Source organism: Rosa rugosa, chromosome 1, assembly GCF_958449725.1.
Source record: "Rosa rugosa chromosome 1, drRosRugo1.1, whole genome shotgun sequence".
Taxonomy (NCBI): Eukaryota; Viridiplantae; Streptophyta; class Magnoliopsida; order Rosales; family Rosaceae; genus Rosa; species Rosa rugosa.
The window spans coordinates 15,552,915-15,572,253 of NC_084820.1; the positions used below are offsets into that span (position 1 = coordinate 15,552,915).

Sequence of the window (19,339 nt, forward strand, 5' to 3'; positions counted from 1 at the left end):
CCTCTCTGCACAAAGGAGCTCATCAAACTGTTTCTCGGTGATCACTCCAGAGCGATGTAGCTCACACCTATTTGAGTCATGATCGAGTATTCCACAGTAAAAGCAGAAAGTTGGGAGTTTCAAATAGTCAAGCTCAAAGCATGACGCTCTACTCTGCCCCGAAAGTCGGATACAAGCAACTCTTCGCAGCGGCTTCTCCACATCAATAAGCACCCTCACCTTCAAGTTAGTGCCCAGATAAATACCCTGAACCGATTCCTCCATCCTTGCAAAACGCCCTGCAGCATTCCCAATCCTGACACCAGTTTCATGTTCCATATAAAGCGGGGGAATCCCCCATGCACGAACCCAAAAGAACTGCCAGTTCAATGAGATACTAAGCAAGTCCTCCATTCCATCAGTCGCTACCACCGCAAACAGGGCTCGATCGAAATGCCATGGACACCCCCACAATACCCGGTTTCGATCATATTCATGGGTAAAGGAGAAGACAATCGCTGCCCTCCAAGATACACGCCGAAACCCTAGGTTTCTCCTTCAAATTCTTCTTCGGCGTCCAGAGCGATCTCATCGTACCAATAAGTGCCTCCTTCCGGTAAGGCTTATTGGTCATCAACTGACCAACAATCAAAATTTTTTTCGTTTTCCACTTCCCCGGATCATCAGGCAAGATTATCTCCTGCGCTTCGTCCTCTGTCAGGACCAAGTTCCTTACCAAACCCCCAAGTTCATCCTCCATTGTACAACACAACGAACCAATCGCTGTAGCCCACTCTCCGATCCTTTTACACTGATCCAACATGCGCTGTGAGTACAACGCCGACGAGAACACAACTGTCACCTTTGATCGACGACTCGAATCAAAGGAACCCTAACTCTCATACGCTAGAAAGAAACGCGAGAGAGAAGAGACTTTCTAAAATTTAATTTATTTCTAGTCCCAATGTCTAGAGCAATAGAGTTTGCTGATATATTTCCTGATGAAATTAAAGACAAAACTCAATCAATTGAAGAGCATCACAATATGAGGTTTTTGGTCATTCTTGAAATTGTTCATACCTTTATCTTTTAATTAGGTATAGGTTTTATATGTACATATTTGTACCTTTTGATTAGATTGGTAATATATTCTATGTTTCTTTTCCTGCTTCGTATGTCTAGGTATGTCAAATCTCTACTATACAACTTTAAATACCTACTATATAGATACAATTGAAGTAATAATGTTTGAATTTTTGTTCTAATGTTTTTCATTCTATAATGTAGGTATATAAGTATTCAATACCTACATCTTAGGTATATTGATTTCATAGGAATGCATTTAATCTTATATGTCTGAAAATTATTCATTGATTAATTCTAGATTTTGGAATTTGATTTGAAATTTAAAATTGAGCTAAAATTGTGATTTAATCAGTGAATTTGAAATTATTTACCTTATTTGGTTCTAAGGGTAAAATAGACTACTAAAAAAAGCAAATGGACCGCAATTAACATGAAAAGATGCGCGGACTACATCCAACTTTTATATAACAAAAAGGACTTGGATCGAAAAACCCCTAAAATAATCATAATAAATAATACAAAAATTAATCGCACAGCGAGCACCGCATTTCTGCACTTGCGTAAGTCAAAATAATACGAGAGTATCCTCTTAAAGTTTAAACATGTGGTGGCCTAAAATTATATAATGATTTCTTAATGTATTTTTTATGAATGATGATGAATCAGTAATAGTGACTCTGATGTGTGAGTCATTAATACTTTGAGTAAGTAGTGTAGATGGGAATTATGGGATAGGTTGTTTACCCCAAATGTACGTTCATTTTACTAAATATTTATAGGCGAGCTCAAGCGAATATCTCGAGTATTGTGCATAGTGGCGTACTTGGTCCACAAGTCATGCGTTATTGGATTCGTGACGCCACTCTCAGGACGACATGGAATGAAGAAGGCTTTCCGTTGGCTGATTGGTTCCATCTTATCCTGATCTACCTTGAGAATATTCCTCTTCAAGAGGATCTCTCCTTACTTGGATCGTTCTTCGAGGAGATTTCTCTCCACTTGGATCTTCCATCATAGGGTTCCACCCTATTGCAATCCTCCTCAAAGGGTTTTACCTTGTTGAAATCTTCCTTGACGAGTTTCACATTTTCTCGAAGAGTTTCATCCTATTGAGATCATATATCTTCGAAGGGTTTTACTTTATTGAGATCTTTGTCGAAATGTTTCACTTTTTCTAAAAAAATTTCACCTTATTGAGACTTTCCTCGACTAGATCTCTCCTAACGTGGATTTTTCTTGAGAAGATCGATTTCTCCTCAAGCAGTCTGTTATTAAAACCACTCTCAAAATTCACCCCCACAGTGGGCTTTCTCAGTTCATCCTTAAATAGTTCTCTTGGTAGAATCAAACAAAGCTTTGTATTGTGAGTTGCAAATTCTCTTTCTTTTTTTTCTTTTTTTACTTTAGAAAAGAATTATGACTGCTGAAGATTGCTGATGGTTCTATTTTGTGTTCACTTCAACATGATTGAGTTGCCATGCAAAACAAATCTGTACTTACCTGACACGAAGTGAGGACTTCCAATTGACAGGTAATAGGGGATATGTTCTATTTGCCAGGTGCTCAACAACTCTTCAAACTATTTTAAACACCATTTACTTTGCAAATGCTTTGAACAATCCAGCATATGCAGTTACTCAGCTCAGTTGTTTACATGCATGTTGCATAGGTTTATGCCAGACACCAAGTCTTGGGACGCAATTGTAGATTTTTAAGCAGTAGGGTGGATACAGATTCCTCTGCAGTATATCGGGTATATTTCTTTTTTTCCGCTATGATTATTGGTCTTCACCGTGTGATTTCATGACTTGTTGAAATAGATAGATCTTAGAGTTTACCATCTCATTTGATCATTTCAGCTACTTTACTTCAGATAAAGGAAAGCGTTCAGAATGAAAAAGCATGCACAATACGTATCCTGAATTACATGTTGCTACTTAACTACTATTCAATATCTTCCAAATGAACTGACATTTTTCATCTAATTTTACTTTGTTATTGTTTTATTCTTAGGAAGGATAAGAGAGTTCATTTTGGAATCTTCTTCATGTATCACGAATTCGTAATGCAACTGGCAAGGTATTTTACATGTTTTGTTTTGATGTCTTCAATTGAATCTTACTTTCTGTTAATGTTTGTCAATGAGATTTATACTGTCAACTTGATATGCCTTTGGCGCAAAGTATATAGGGAAGGATATGCCTTTTGAGTTTACTGACTTTGTCAAATTTGTGAATTCTTCTAAGCAATCAGGAGAAGAGAATTTCATACGATTGAAGTTTCTACCATAATAGTTGTGCTTTCTTTGTGGCTGTGTGATCTGAATAACTTGTAAAGCTCATCGGTACTAAAATTTGCATCACACGCTGTGAATTTCTGTGTATGTTTCACAGCATGGATAGTAAGAATCTTAGGATCGATAAATCGAATAGAAATTCTTAACTGGGAGAGAAGTCAGAGAACAGTGGCAGAGTTTGGAGATGTGCAGTTTGTATTGCATTGTTGTTTTTTCTCATCATCAAGATTATAATCAAGTGCATCAAGATTATAATCAAGTGCATCACTCTAAAATGAGTTGCATAATTTCGTATTATACTTTTTTGTTACTCTTTAAAATCCGTCAGATCTGTCAAATTCCGATTTGATTTTCCTCACATCGGAGCTTGTAGAACTTGTTCTAACAGAGCCTCCTGTTTTTGGAATTTATGTATTGCGTTCGATCGGCCCGGTAGGAATTACGATTTTGGTTATATATGTGCAAATCATGAAATAATTTACTGCATCACCTATGATCATTGGTTATGAAAGATATGCTTTTGATAATGTTGTGCTTGCTTCATCTCATTTAAAGTGGGTAAGTAATTGCATGTTTACTGTTTTTGGTTATGATTACCTGTTATTTGTGATGACGCTACTTGAAATGACATTATTGATGCATTTGAGCTGATGTTGGAAATAAAATATACTGATCATAAATGCAATTGAATTTAAGCTCTGTGGAGTAAACATTTCTGCACACAACCCAGAGAAAATTGCCCATGAAGAGCAAAGATTAAAGCCACAAACTCTCATCGAGAAGAAACAGAGATGATGGTTTCTAATAGATTAAGCACATGTTGGATGCAAGTCATTTTCATGATCTTTCTCGGACGGGAAAGTTTATACGTGGCACTTATAATAGGCACTTATTCAGGTCAAACCGTCAAACCTCGGTACGAGACAAATATAATAGGCAACTTCCACACTTTTACCAGGTCTACCCGTCCCCGCGAGTACCAGGTCGTCAACATTATTCGCCAACACAATCGTCACTTGGTCCCCATCTTCTTCGTCCGTCTCAACTTTAAGCATATGTCCCAGATGAGCCGGATCACGGATCCATCTCTTCCTCTTCTTCTTCCTCAGCAGCGCTGCTCTCTCCGACTGGACTTGTTTGGACTTTGGTCTCATCAGCCATTGCTCCACTGGTAGTACCAGTGTCCCAGGATGGCGGGAAGTTTAGCTTGGCTCTGTCAGCTCCGCGAAACTCCAGGGCCGCCGTGTCATAAGCCCTGGCTGCCTCCTCCTCCTTCTGGAAAGTCCCGAGCCAAACCCGAACCGCGCGACGCGGGTCCCGAATCTCCGCCGCCCATTTTCCTCCTGGTCTCTGCCGCACTCCCCTGTACTTGCTCGTCTTCACCTTTTTACCTTTGTCTTGCTCGCTTGGCGGGAACATACCACAGCCAAGGCAATGATCCATCTCCATATTACATACCTGACACGTGTCATCACAATCCGAAAATGGTATCACAACTTGATCGGTGCCACCCGTTTCTGGGAGCTGCGTCGGCGGCGGCGGTGGCTGGGAGGGTGCATTGTTTGTGCCAACGCCACCGCGGATTACCCGTTTCAGGGCGGAGACAATGATAGCGTGCTCCTGCTCCTTGGGTAAACCGCCGGAATGCGAGGGCATTTTAGTCCCATTGCTTTTCATTTTCGAGTCCGAGTGTAGCTGGGAAGAAGAAATCCAGTACAGAAACCAGGATTTGGAGCGGGTGCGAAAGAAATACGATTTGTTATTTATACTTGTGAACGCGTGGGCCAGGCTTTCTAAAGCAAATACGGCGCGAGGACGGGCCTCTATATTGGGATGGCCCAAACTGGATTTTTTATGCTGCCGCGTAAGCTCGTGCGTCACAAGCCTGTCGTCGTGGCCTCCTTATAGATTTACAGCCCAGCGCTTTCTGAGCTTTTAGAATATAATAATATATTTGATTTATCGTGCTTTTACTTAAAAATAATGGTGAATAGGAACTGCAGTGAGATCATTTTGAGGTCCTTCTCATTTTCAAGTCATTCATTTGCAATCATGAAGACCGAGAATGCTCTGATGCGTTTGGAAACTTGTTTTCTTTGTTGTTTTGAATGCTAATTGGTTAAGGAATACATTAGACAGAAATTGGTGATAATTTGAAGCTATTTTGTGAATCCATGAATTGATAGCTATTGGTGTGATAAAAGTTTTGCTAAATTGAAATAATGTTCTAGCATTGTCTCACAAGTAGGGAAGGGATGGAACTGGAAGATGTAGGGATAATTTCAAATTTTATACAAATAAAAAAAATTGAAGAAAGTGTAATTTAGATCTGTTATGGAGTGGTCAGATTTCCTTAAGTATTAGTAATTATGTTGCTATTTATTGTATAAATTAACTTCATCGTTGCTATTTATTGTATAAATTAACTTCATCGAAAAAAGCTTGACCTCTTCTTTTTTTTTAAAATTTTTTTTTTTACATTTATATGTACTAGCCCCTTAACATATGCTCCGTACATGTCAATTGGGTTTTTTTTAATTAAAAGAGTTACAACAATTTCTCTCCTGATTTTGGGGAAGTTTCTCATTTTTTTCATGGGAGATATTGCAATTTTTTCAAATATGATATAGCCTATTGGCTATCTTATCCTCATATAGAAATAATTTGTTTATTATGTTATATATTCTGTGGGGGTATAGATGGTAGTTCAAAAATTTAACCATTTCCTCAATAATTGGCTTAATTATATAAGATATTTGTGTTAGGAAAACTGAAATTGAGAGAGAATTGAGTCGTGCTTTCATTGATAATATGAGTCTTTTTATATATAGGATTACAAGTATAGAGATAGAGTTATACATGGAAACATAATCGTACATTAATTGGATATTTACGAATATCTCCGAGAATATCTATCACATAAACCCTATTACAACTAGAGCAAGTAACCTAGAGTTTTGGCCAGACACATATTCTGGATTTACTTGAACACTCCTCCTTGGGTCGCCCAAAAGTGGTGTTCCTCTCGTTGCCTCGTCAAAAACTTTGCCGAGTAACAAAAACCCAGTGGCACAAAAATAACCTCGGTCGAATGAGAAAAAGAGTACAACACAGTTTTCACGTTTCGAGACCATACATGTAAACATCTCCCCCTGATATATGCATCTCCCCTGATGACAATGGTCATGGTGTGACGCCCCAAGCCGCACCTCACCAGCTTAAACTCGTTACAGTGCCGCGAATCTCTAAAACATAAATCGAACGCTCGATTTTACATTCTATAGAACCACTAGGCATTTGGTTTGAAAACCTTTTTGTAAAAACACAGCGAAAGCTACGAATACTTTTGAGGTGAAAATCCGTTTCATTCGTCTAAAGCTTGGGATTAATGTTCACAAGGAAGGTATAAACTTCAAAGAACAAAAGTGTAACTAGATTTGACACACAACTGACTATTCACAATCACGGAATACGAAGTTCAAGAAATAGAATATAGAATAAAACCCAAACGGTGATTTACCGAACTTGTTTTGCACACCCAGCTCCGTCCGCTAATGTCCCGTCACCAGTGCACAGTACCTGCATCCAAACTGTTGTAGGGGTGAGCTTTCGTCCTCGCTGCCCAACAGGAACTCTAACTCGACTAGGTTTGAAATCGCTAATTGAAGTTTTGGAGCTCTAGTATAAAAACAGGCTTAAACCAAGTATTTAAAAGAACGACAAACTTTTCTTAAAAATGCTTTCTGTCTCGAAAATCGATGCATATTACTCAATTGAATACGCGAGTTGAATCTTACCCGATGGCCGGTCCCATAGACCCACTACACGACCTTACCTCAATTTACTTTATCACCAGATAAGCGTAGCGAGAGCATCCACTACCTAGTTACACACACGTACCGGGTCCGTAATTAAGATCGGAGTGCCCGGACGACCGGCGTAACGAACCCTCCGGAGGTTTAGGGAATCGAACCAAAGGAAGTCAGTGCCCATTTCGCTCTCAAGCCATCACATTTCTCACGATTTGGTTAGTATGCATTGCATTTCAACATAACCAAACCATACCACTTAACATACATCACTTTAATAAAATATATAAGAAAACCACTAACCGAGGAAAGTCCTGAATCCCTACCTGGATTCCGATGCTTTCTCTCACGCACTCCGAGAGTCGCGAACCTTCCGTTTCTCAGGTAACTGGAGTCCTAGATTCACCAGTGCACAGTACCTGCATCCAAACTGTTGTAGGGGTGAGCTTTCGTCCTCGCTGCCCAACATGAACTCTAACTCGACTAGGTTTGATATCGCTAATTGAAGTTTTGGAGCTCTAGTATAAAAACAGGCTTAAACCAAGTATTTAAAAGAACGACAAACTTTTCTTAAAAATGCTTTCTGTCTCGAAAATCGATGCATATTACTCAATTGAATACGCGAGTTGAATCTTACCCGAAGGCCGGTCCCTACCTGGATTCCGATGCTTTCTCTTACGTACTCCGAGAGTCGCGAACCATCCGTTTCTCAGGTAACTGGAGTCCTAGATTCTGACATTTCGTTCGTTAATAATCCATTGAACAATTATATGAGATCTCGACGATTAATAAATCGTCCAAACCAACTTTTCTTGGGTTGACCAGGAGTTGACCAGGATTGACCATTTTGACCAACGTTTGACCAATCGCAACAAGTTCGATAATTAACCCAAATTACCGAACATTCACTTGAAGCTTACGATATCAACCGCATATATATTAAGTCACCCAATTACTAAGGCCGCCCAATATATAATTTCTTTTCTTTACTTATTATCAAACCGCAAAATACACAAGCAAACCAATAACGACTTCATCAACGAAAGATCCCAAATTTACTTAACAATTTTGTCGCATAGTAATTCAATGGAATTTACTATGGACACCCAATACTTTCCAATTTTCATACAAGGTGTACCCAAAAACTACTAAGGACACCCAAGCTTCATAACTTGACCATTTTTTTCAAACTTTTCACAACCATTTCGAATAACCTGCCCTCGCAACCTTAGCAAAACACTAACTTGCAGAACCATACACGACCTCAGTCCACCATTTCCAACAAACTGCGGTAGCAATACTAACAAGACATCAAACTTGATACACACAATTCATTAAAGTCAAGACACAACAACCCATTCTACACATGCAACCAAACTGTCGAAGTGTACAGAGAAACTGAATTTTAATTTCATTCAAGCAAGGCCAAACTCAGTAGCATCACTTCCGATTTCATTAACACAAACAAACTCGATTCAAAGATCGAATTATACCTTCGGAAATCGACTGCAACCGAGCCCAACACACTGCCGAGACTGGGAAGGTGATGAACTGATGATTCCTCGTGCTACAACTCAGAAAGCTTCTTAATTCATCGTCTACAGTTGAAATCGAGGCCGAGACCAAGCCAAAGAGAGCCGGAAAGGGCGCCGGTGTCGAATGACACGGCAGCCCGAGACCAAACCCAGAAACGAAATTGTGAAAACTTGATTAAATCGAAAATCTAATTATACTAGAGTGTAGAGCACGACGAGGAGGTGAGGTTTCATACCACAAGCAGCTGAGACGGTGGCCGAAGTCGCCGGGAATTGCAGAAATCGCCGAAGAAGTCTCGGAGCTTCCAGTCGTCGTGTTTTCTTCTTAGTTCAGTGCATGGATGATCCAGGGACATGAGGCTGCTGGCGACGGCGGGACGAAGAAGATGGTGGTCGCGCGCCGTCGTGGGGTGGCTGAACGGCGTCCTTCTGGTCGGGTTCCCTCTCTGGTCGCGGTGGCGTCCTGGTCAGAGCTCCCATCTCTCTCTCTCTCTCTCTCTCGTGTTTTTTGGAACTGATCCCCATCCTTGATCTGATCAAGGAATATAAATACCCTAACTTAAATTGTAATCAAGGGCTTGGATGAAGCGGTGGATAGATCAACGGCTAGGATTGCACTGCAATAGTTTCTTTTTATTTAAATGAATTTCCATAATTTCCAAACTTCAGAAATTCATTATAAACACTTCGAGTGTCTGAAAAATTCTCTGAAAATTCCCACGAACTCGTCGTGTCGTGTACTTTATTACCCAACTCTTAAATTGAGGATTTCACTTTATGAAAATTTCTGAAAATATTCTAGAGTACTTTAACGTTTATCGAGATAGATAAGTAAATTATCGAACTATTTCACTTAAACTCGATAAACTTTTTCGGGGCTCACACATGGGAATTCCGATAACTTCTGCAAACGATGCTACCAACATGTTTCTCGAAAGTGGAATTTAGGCAATGATTTAGTGAGCAACTCTGCCACACTGTCCTCAGATCGAACATAGTTCATTTTGATCTTGAGGAGAGTCTGTTGTTGTTGATTATGCTTGGTGTTGTCGCTTTTGATGTAGCCTTACTTCATTTGTTCAAAACAAGCAGCGGTTTCCCTCAACTCTTAAAGGGCTTCCAATGAAGATTATGTCCAACATGAACCGCGATAGAATCCGAAACTTGTTATGGAAACGCTCGGGCATTTACATATCCCTTCCCAATCAAGTAGTCACTTTAGTGAATGTTTCAACCTCATTGCAAAGCGCTCCGTGATCTGGAGCCACTTGACTTGGGTGAATGAAGTTCACCATGAACCTTCATGTATATTCCATATCTAGATCCCCATAGAGATATGTAGTGACCACATTTGTAAGTTGCATGTTCAGTTATTCAGAAATTACCAAACTGACAGGGTAGTGGATTGCAATGACATCCATTACAGGAGAATATGTCTCATTGTAGTCGATTCCAGGGCGTTTTGTGAGAAGCCTTGGCCTTAAGGCGAGATTGCCATCTGTTTTTCTCATCACACTTTCTAACGAAGACCCATTAGTCAGTAGGTTTTATGTTAGGAGGTGTTGGCATCACTGGCTCGAAAACCATCCTCTTCGTTAGAGAATCCAACTTAATCTGGATCGTTTATTTCCATTTAGGCCAAATTTCTTTACGTTGGCATCCATTCATCAACGGAGCGTGGTTTGATATCATCGGACTCAACAAACTCATGTTCAATGAAATGTGCGAATACATCATCAATCATGATGGAGTTTCTATCCCACGTCTCATGTACACTAGTGTAATTTTCATAGGGCTCTATATTCTCAGGAATAGGTTCTGACATTGAGGCGTCCCCCAACGAAAACCATAATCCGAAAGACTCTCATGAGACTGATTTTGAGTGTCGATGATCAAAGGATTGGGTTGTGCCAAAGTATCCTTCGAACCCACGAGCCTCCCACGCATCCTAGCTGGGGCCATGGCCTGTAACGCCAGAGTGCCACTCTCTATGGCGTTGGCGACATACCTACCTCCCTGTAGGGTGGCACTATGTCCTCTCGTAGGGACGTCCATCCTTGCAGGCATGTTTGCAGCAGATATGTGTGATCTCGTCACTTTAGCGGGGATCGCGATGAGATATAGTGGCGACAGACCATGACAATTCCTATCGTTCATGCTAAACATCCGTGTTCTTATCTCCCCCTAACGACGGGAAGACTATCTCATTAAAGTGACAATCCTCAAATCTAGCGGTAAGGAGATCGCCTAGTAAGGGCATTAAGTGGCGGACTATTGTTGGAGTCTCAAATCCAATGTAGTTGCCCTTTCGTCTGTAAGGACCCATCATCGAGAGCTGTGGCGGCGTAATTGGCACATAAATGGCACACTCAAATATAGGTAAGTACGAGATACTAGTACCCAATCACTAGCTGTAACACAGAGGTAGATTGAGTTTCGGTAGGTTCCAGACGAATTAGCATAGCTGCATGCGATATTGCATCACCCTAAGCGGATATAAGGAGATTAGTGCGCATTACCAATGTCCGGGCTACCATCGTAGTCGTTTTCGCGAGACCATATGGGTGTGTTCATGGGAATATGATGTCCAACATCAGTCCCATTGCAATAACCATAGAATGTCTTCGATGTAAACTCTCTAGCATTGTCAGATCCAATTGATTGAATTGGATGATTTGGGGTGTGAGCCCGTTGTCATATGATATGTTCTAGGAGTGTAGCATAAGCAGCATTACAAGTGGACAATGGCACAACACGTGACCAGCGTGTTTGCGTGTCAACCAACATAATGCGATATTTAAACGTCCGCAAGTTGGTTGAATCAGTCCACAGAATCCCCACGGATTCTATGTAAGAACAAAATGAGTATGTTCATATCCTTTGCATAGGACGGTCTCAGTCCTAATTTCCCTAAGGAACAGACTTTGTAAAACGAGTGAGAGGCCTTAGAAGCAACCAATAAGAATTTTGGTTGGGCCTGAGCGTCTGAAACGCTATTTGAAGCAAAGTTGGTGATTGCAGCATCACCTGGGGCGCCATCACCATGATGGACGCCATCCATGGCGTCATGCATAGGGACTGTGCCTGCCCTAGGCTGGTGGTGGACGGCAGCGGCGCTAGAGGCAGCAGCGGCGGTCACACTTAGTCCAGGAATCAACTTTTGATTCATGCTTCGTTTCGCTCGAAAGAATGGATGTCCGTGTGAAGTCTTTAGTAGACGGATCATCATGACTAGGATGACCTATGTTATCGTGACAAAGTCATTATGTGTCTAAATCCAAGAGATGTTCTTTCATAATTTTATTGGATTTAATAGCTCGAATAGTGACATATAATTCACTAGAGAGACACATAAACTTCTCTAAGATACGCATTTGTTTACAATCATTAGAGGTATTGCAAAGGAACTCATTTCCGTTCTCTACATGCATTCCCACAGGGAATCCGTTGGCTCGAATGGCTCAATAGGGTTTGATTGGCCCTAGGAGCGTAGAGAGTTTCTGTGACAATAATCAAGGTGCCATTTGGCAAATGGACTTTGGGCTATTCCGTGTCCTTGAACTAATCCTGATGGTTGAGCCATTGTAGTCACAAAGGAATATGCTCAGAATTAAAATGGAGTTATAATGAAAGGAACTCAAAATTTTATTCATAAGTCAACGGTGTACATCATTGTCTCTTAACCATTAAGAGAATCTAATCCAAATGCTAGCTAATGCAAAACAAAGATAGTCGTTTGATTTCTTTCGGGAACTCCAAAATAAATATGACCAGGTGAGTATAGAGATGTCGGTAGAGCAAAACTCGCTTAAGTACCACTTATCTCAAACCTTCCTAGACATCATACTCATTTTGGATGAGCCTATGTGAAGAAAAACTAAACCAATGGAATTTACTACAAAGTATATGGCAATTGCCTATTACATCTCTTGGAAAAATAAAGACTTAAACAGAATTGGCGATCTATTGATCCCAGCTAGATTTGAAGTCTTTAACCCTTCACTCTAGATCATCTTCTTGATCTTCTTGTTTCAAATAGTGAGCTTCTCTTGCTTCACAATATTCTTTGCAGGCGGGGACAATTTCTTCACGAGCTCTACAAATGTGTGCCCAATGATCGGATACTCCACATCGGGAACATTCATCTTTGTGCTCAGACTCCACTGATTGAGGCACTTTGAAAGCGTCATTTGGATGGCTCTTAGTGTTGGTGGCGCCACCAATATGACCAAGGGCGCTGCTTCCTGATTTGATGCACATTTACGCAAGCGCACGTATCATTGTCAAGATAGGGAATTATTATGCCCAAAGTTATCGTACCACGGGGATTAGTGGCTAACCCATAATCCTTGGGTGGTCGAAAATAAAGACACTTAGCAAACAAAGAAAAATAAAAAAGAAAATAAATAAAAATGTTACTCTAAGACACCAAGCCTTAGCAATGCTCGGCTTTGGTTTGCACCAAAGCCTAATCAAAACTAAGACCTAGTGATGACTATTTACAATGAGATAGAAATTGTCTTTCAAAAGTGTGATTTTAATTTTCTAAATGACTAAGCCAAAAACTAAATGATGAACAACAACAATTAAAAATGAAGAATAATAAGATAGAGAGATTTTGGGTACTAGGGATCGCTCTCTAGCAATTTCAATGAACGAACATATTTCAAGCAAACAAACATATCTTCATGAGAACCAAATCCCGTACTTAATGCCGGTCAAGGCCACTAAGACGAATTTCCTTAAGGGTATTCACATTTTCGGTTAGGACAAATATGAACTCTCTAATTCATGAGTTAGTACCTTACTAGGGCTACCAAAACATGAACTAAAGGCCTAGAGCTCTAGAAATTAGGGATTTAAGCATGCAATAGTTACAACCTAAAATTTAACGATTACTTAGTTCTCTACCTAATGCCGGTTAAGGCCACTAAGTCAATTTCTCTTATTTGGTATCCATTCTTCCGGTTAAGGCAAGAATGAACTCTCTAACTCTAATCATTATGCCTTGTTAGGGCCACAACGTCTAGGATTAAAGGCGAAGGGCACAAGAAAATAAAAACTTAAGCAATCATTCATTCTCGATTAAGCAACTACTTGACACACCACACTAATTACATGAAGCTAGTGAACAAAAGAACCACCAATTGTATCACACATCACAAATCTCAACACATAACAAAGAGAGTGGTTAATTCCCTAAATTCATACATCAAGAACCAAGTAGCATAGTAATTAGAGTGCACCCATATCACTTGAAAAATATGTCAATTACATCAAAATTGAGCTAGAGTTAGAAACCCTAGCCCCCAAAAGTAACTACTCACAACCCATATTCATGAACATCAAAATTGCAAAATTCAAATAGCAAAGAGTAGAGAAGTGTAGGAGAAAACAAGGATAGTCACAAATAGCTATGAAGCTAGCATGACTAGCCTTGAATTACAACCCCACAAAATACCCAAATCTTGAATCTTGTAGAAATTGAGTCCCTTGATGGATCCTTGAAGCTTTGTATGAGATGTCCTTCAAATCTCAAAACAAAATATAAAGAAAAGAGGAAAAAATGGAGGAAGAAGATGGGAGAAGAGAGAAGCCCAAAGGGCTGCCCTGTTTTGGTGGTGTGCAGCTACTGTACAAGAGTTTCTCCCCTGGGCGAGGAGTATAGGAGTATATATATGTAGCTGGGTTGTGTGGTCTACGAGCTAAAGAAATAGATAAGCTCTGCGTGTCAACACTTAATTGGTGGGCCAAAAGCAAAACAAAATCCGCGCGTGAGCAAGTGTGATAAATATCTGGGAGCCTTCAGTTCGTGAAAGGAAGAAGAGGTAAGGATTTGATGATTAATTGAATGAAGGCCACGTGCTATTAGCATTTGGCAAGTGAATGAAAAGGATAAATTGCCACGTATCAAGTGAGCAATTAATCAAGGGGGGTGAAATTTGCACACCCCTCTTTACATTCTACACACCCTTTTTAATTTTTTAATTATGATCTCCTCTTATATTCATTTCCCATATTACCCTTCTTCTCCAACATTTTTCATCAGTCTCTCTCTCTCTCTCGCTCTCGTGCTCCTACCGGCGACCCGATTCCATCTTCGCCGTCCAGCCACGACACGACGGCGGACCACCATCAATCGAAGAGTCTCTTCATCGTTGACCTCTTGGTGGTCTCGGATCATCCGGGCATTGGCTGTAGAAAGAGAATCGAAGGCCCGAAGTTCATGATCCTTTTGACGGTTTCTGGGCAAGTTCCGGCAACTCCGGCGTCCGGCCACCCCACGACGGTAGAAGAAGCCTCTGAGGCGAATCGGAGGCATGTCTGATGCTCTCTCTATTGCTTCGGATCCTGGTTTCTCGGTCGCCGCTGCTCCCACTCCGGTGAAGACCCAATCTTTTACTGTCTACCATGTCCATTTTTACTTCTTTGCTCACTTTGGGTCGGAATTAGCTCCACCCATTTCGATTATGAACTCAATTTAATTTCTTATCCCTTGCATTTCCACATTTCTGAGCTTGATTTTGAACACCGATTGAAAAAAGAACAATGCTTTGACCAAGATTTGGTTAATTGTGTCGATTGTTTGGTTAATTGTAATGTGGATGATTAGTGGTTGGAAATTCAATTAGGGTAAGTCGTTGTTATGATGCAGGAAGAGCTTCAGAGCTGGTCGAGTAGTACTGGTGAGAAAGGTGATGACTTGATAAGGGTTCTGAGGGAACTTACCAGTGTGCAAAGGAAAATAGCAGATCTGCAAGTTGAACTTCAAGGGAGAAAAGTGAGCTTTTCGAGTCTATCTTCTGTCCTGTTTTTCGATTTGCTATGCATATAAGTGTTCTTCATGTAGCAAAAGGGTTTCTGATCTGTGTTTTATTTTTTGATCTGTTGAACCGGCATTGTGTTGTGTTATCTTTAGGATGATAAAGAGGAGAGAGAGAGAGAGACTGATGAAAAATGTTGGAGAAGAAGGGTAATATGGGAAATGAATATAAGAGGAGATCAGAAAATATTAAAAAATTAGAAAGGGTGTGTAGAATGTAAAGAGGGGTGTGCAAATTTCACCCCCCTTAATCAATGGGTAATCAACCCATAATTTCATTGTGTGCTGCAGGTTTTGTGTCTTGGTTAATTAACCAATTAAGCTTAATTAAGCAATTAACATATCCACAATTTTGTCCTTTCGTCGAAAACTCAAATCTTCACCATTTTCGCGCCATTCTTTTTTCGTTTTAGCAACTCTGCTTATTTCCTACAAAATAAATAAAAGTAGATTAATTACATAATAATTAACTCGAGGATTAGCTTAGTTCTAGTATTTTAGATATAATTACCCGCATAAAAATGCGTATAATCACTTCCCTCTCTCTCTCCATGTTGACCTATTCGGTTCCGTGTCCACATATTTTGGCGGTTACCTTCCTCATTAGAGCGAGAATATGGACCAAAACGTCCAGAATATTCCCTAGATTTAGGGTTTCGCTCTTGGCGCCCTCCCTTAGGGGCGCGACTATAATTGGACTCCGGAATATAATCTGTTCCCACGAATCTCGAATTATAGTTCTTCACAAGGATGTTGTCATGCTTTTCAGCGACATTCATAGCTCCAATGAGCTCATGAAATCTTGTGATCCGTGCTACAGATACATCGATTCGATAGTTCTTAGCAACCATTAATGCAGAGACGGGGAAGGTAGAGAGAGTCCTCTCAATCAACATCGCATCTGTGATATATTTTCCATAGAATTCCATTAAGGATTTAATGCGAAGTGCTTCCGAGTTGTAGTCAATAACTGACTTGAAATCACATAAGCGGAGGCTGTGCCGTCTCACTTCTAGTTTAGGAAGCAGAGAGTCACGGACATTGCCAAATCTTTCTTTGAGTGAGACCCACAGCCTTCTGGGGTCTTCTTCGTTCATATACTCGTACTGGAGCGAATCACCCATATGACGAGTCATTAGGATGATAGCTTTCGCCTTATTTGCCTCCAAGGCTGCTCTATTTGCTTCCGAATGTTGAGCTTGCTCAATAGTTAGCACGTCATGGCTATGCTCGAGAATCGTATCCAGGATTCCATCGGCCTTGAGATGTTGGCAGACATCACAAACCCACTTGTGATATCCAGAGCCAGTTGTTCCCAATGGAGCAAAGTCCAATTTGTTCAGGTTACTCATCCTGAAAGACAACAAGAAAAAGGGTTAGTTTTGGAGCGGAAAAAACTATCACGAAAACATATAAAATTTCTGAGCGTAATCGCTTCCAAGAAATTAGGAATTTCTGAGCGTAATCGCTTCCAAGAAATTCAATTCCAAGAGGTATTGGATTAGATCGAAACAATGATTTCTTAATGTATTTTTTATGGATGATGATGAATCAGTAATAGTTACTCTGATGTGTGAGTCATTAATACTTTGAGTTAGTTGGTGTAGATGGGAATTATGGGATAGGTTGTTTACCCCAAATGTATGTTCATTTTACTAAATATTTTTAGGCGAGCTCGAGTGAATATCTCAAGTATTATGCATAGTGGTGTACTTGGTCCACAAGTCATGCGTTATTGGATTCATGACGCAACTCTCAGGACGACATGGAAGAAGGCTTTCCGCTGGCTGACAGCTGGTTCCATCTTATCCTGATCTACCTCGAGAAGATTCTTCTTCAAGAGGACCTCTTCTTACTTGGATCGTTCTTCGAGGAGATTTCTCTCCACTTACATCTTCCCTTATAGGGTTCCACCCTATTGAGATCCTCTTCGAAGGGTTTTAACTTGTTGCAATCTTCCTCGACGGGTTTCAACTTTTCTCGAAGAGTTTCACCTTATTGATATCATCTTTGAAAGGTTTTACTTTATTGAGATCTTTGTCGAAAAGTTTCACTTTTTCTCAAAAAATTTCACCTTGTTGAGACTTTCCTCGACTAGATCTCTCCAAATGTAGATTTTTCTCGAGAAGATTTCTCCTCAAGCAGTCTGTTATTAAAACCACTCAAAATTCACACCCACAGTGGGCTTTCTCAGTTCATCCTTAAATAGTTCTCTTGGTAGAATCAAACAATATTGTGAGTTGCAAATTCTCTTTCTTTTCTTTCTTTTTTTTAATTTAGAAAAGAATTATGACTGCTGAAGATTGCTGATGGTTCTATTTTGTGTTCACTTCAAGTCTTCAACATGATTGAGTTGCCTTGCAGAACAAATCTGCACTTACCTGACACGAAGTGAGGCCTTCAAATTGACAGGTAATAGGGGATATGTTCTATTTGCCAGGTGCTCAACAACTCTTCAAACTATTTTAAACACCATTTACTTTGCAAATGCTTTGAACAATCCAGCATATGCAGTTACTGAGCTCAGTTGTTTACATGCATGTTGTATAGGTTTATGCCAGACACGAAGTCTTGGGAGGCAATTGTAGATTTTTAAGTAGGGTGGATACAGATTCCTCTGCAGTATATCGGGTACGTATATTTCTTTTTTCCGCTATGATTATTGGTCTTCACCGTGTGATTTCATGACTTGTTGAAGTAGATAGATCTTAAAGTTTACCATTTCATTTGATCATTTCAGCTACTTTACTTCAGATAAAGGAAAGCGTTCAGAATGAAAAAGCATGCACAATACGTATCCTGAATTACATGTTGCTACTTAACTACTATTCAATATCTTCCAAATGAACTGACATTTTTCATCTAATTTAACTTTGTTATTGTTTCATTCTTAGGAAGGATAAGAGAGTTCATTTTGGAATCTTCTTCATGTATCACGTATTCGTAATGCAACAGGCAAGGTATTTCATATGTTTTGTTTTGATGTCTCTAATTGAATCTTACTTTCTGTTAAAGTTTGTCAATGAGATTTCTACTGCCAACTTGATATGCCTTTGGCGCAAAGTAGGGAAGGATATGCCTTTTGAGTTGACTGACTTTGTCAAATTCGTGAATTCTTCTAAGCAAGCAGGAGAAGAGAATTTCATATGATTGATGTTTCTACCATAATAGTTGTGCTTTCTTTGTGGTTGTGTGATCTGAATAACTTGAAAAGCTCGTCGGTACTAAAATTTGCATCACACGCTGTGAATTTCTGTGTATGTTTCACACCATGGATAGTAGGAATCTTAGGATCGATAAATCGAATAGAAATTTTTATCTGGGAGAGAACAGTGGCAGAGATGGAGATGTGCAGTTTGTATAGCATTGTTGTTTTGTTCTCATCATCAAGATTATTAATCAAGTGCATCACTCTAAAAGGAGTTGCATAATTTCGTATTATACTTTTTTGTTACTCTTTCAAATCCGTTAGATCTGTCAGATTCCGATTTGATTTTCCTCACATTGGAGCTTGTAGAACTTGTTCCAACAGAGCCTCCTGTTTTTGGAATTTATGTATTGCGTTCGATCAGCCCGGTAGGAATTATGATTTTGGTTATATATGTGCAAATCATGAAATAATTTACTGCATCACCTATGATCATTGGTTATGAAAGATATGCATTTGATAATGTTGTGCTTGCTTCATCTCATTTAAAGTGGGTAAGCAATTGCATGTTTACTGTTTTTGCTTATGATTGTCTGTTATTTGTGATAACGCTACTTGAAATGACAATATTGATGCATTTGAGCTGATGTCAGAAATAAAATA

General features: G+C 39.8%; 1 protein-coding gene and 2 long non-coding RNA genes across 4 annotated transcripts; 2 read left to right on the top strand and 1 right to left on the bottom strand.

The window, feature by feature from the left end:
• Positions 1 to 2,034: 2,034 nt before the first annotated feature.
• Positions 2,035 to 3,594, top strand: LOC133745685 (uncharacterized). The gene is made up of 3 exons (XR_009863740.1): positions 2,035 to 2,596; positions 2,735 to 2,818; positions 3,079 to 3,594. It is a non-coding gene; the product is annotated as an uncharacterized LOC133745685 (long non-coding RNA).
• Positions 3,595 to 4,336: 742 nt separating this feature from the next.
• LOC133737044 (ethylene-responsive transcription factor ERF096-like) lies at positions 4,337 to 5,273 on the bottom strand. Its single transcript, XM_062164679.1, has one exon. It carries the CDS (start codon positions 5,036 to 5,038, stop codon positions 4,436 to 4,438), a length of 603 nt encoding a protein of 200 aa, XP_062020663.1. The 5' UTR covers positions 5,039 to 5,273; the 3' UTR covers positions 4,337 to 4,435.
• Positions 5,274 to 17,306: 12,033 nt separating this feature from the next.
• Positions 17,307 to 18,975, top strand: LOC133727374 (uncharacterized). 2 transcript variants are annotated; one of them, XR_009855145.1, is made up of 4 exons: positions 17,307 to 17,763; positions 17,865 to 17,940; positions 18,079 to 18,159; positions 18,269 to 18,975. It is a non-coding gene; the product is annotated as an uncharacterized LOC133727374 (long non-coding RNA). The 2 variants fall into 2 exon arrangements; XR_009855144.1 differs by having other exon boundaries at positions 17,309 to 17,763; positions 18,079 to 18,975.
• Positions 18,976 to 19,339: the final 364 nt, after the last annotated feature.

Excerpts from the sequence above, each read along its gene's own strand:
- LOC133737044 (XM_062164679.1), bottom strand. The coding sequence starts at position 5,038 with ATGAAAAGCAATGGGACTAAAATGCCCTCGCATTCCGGCGGTTTACCC.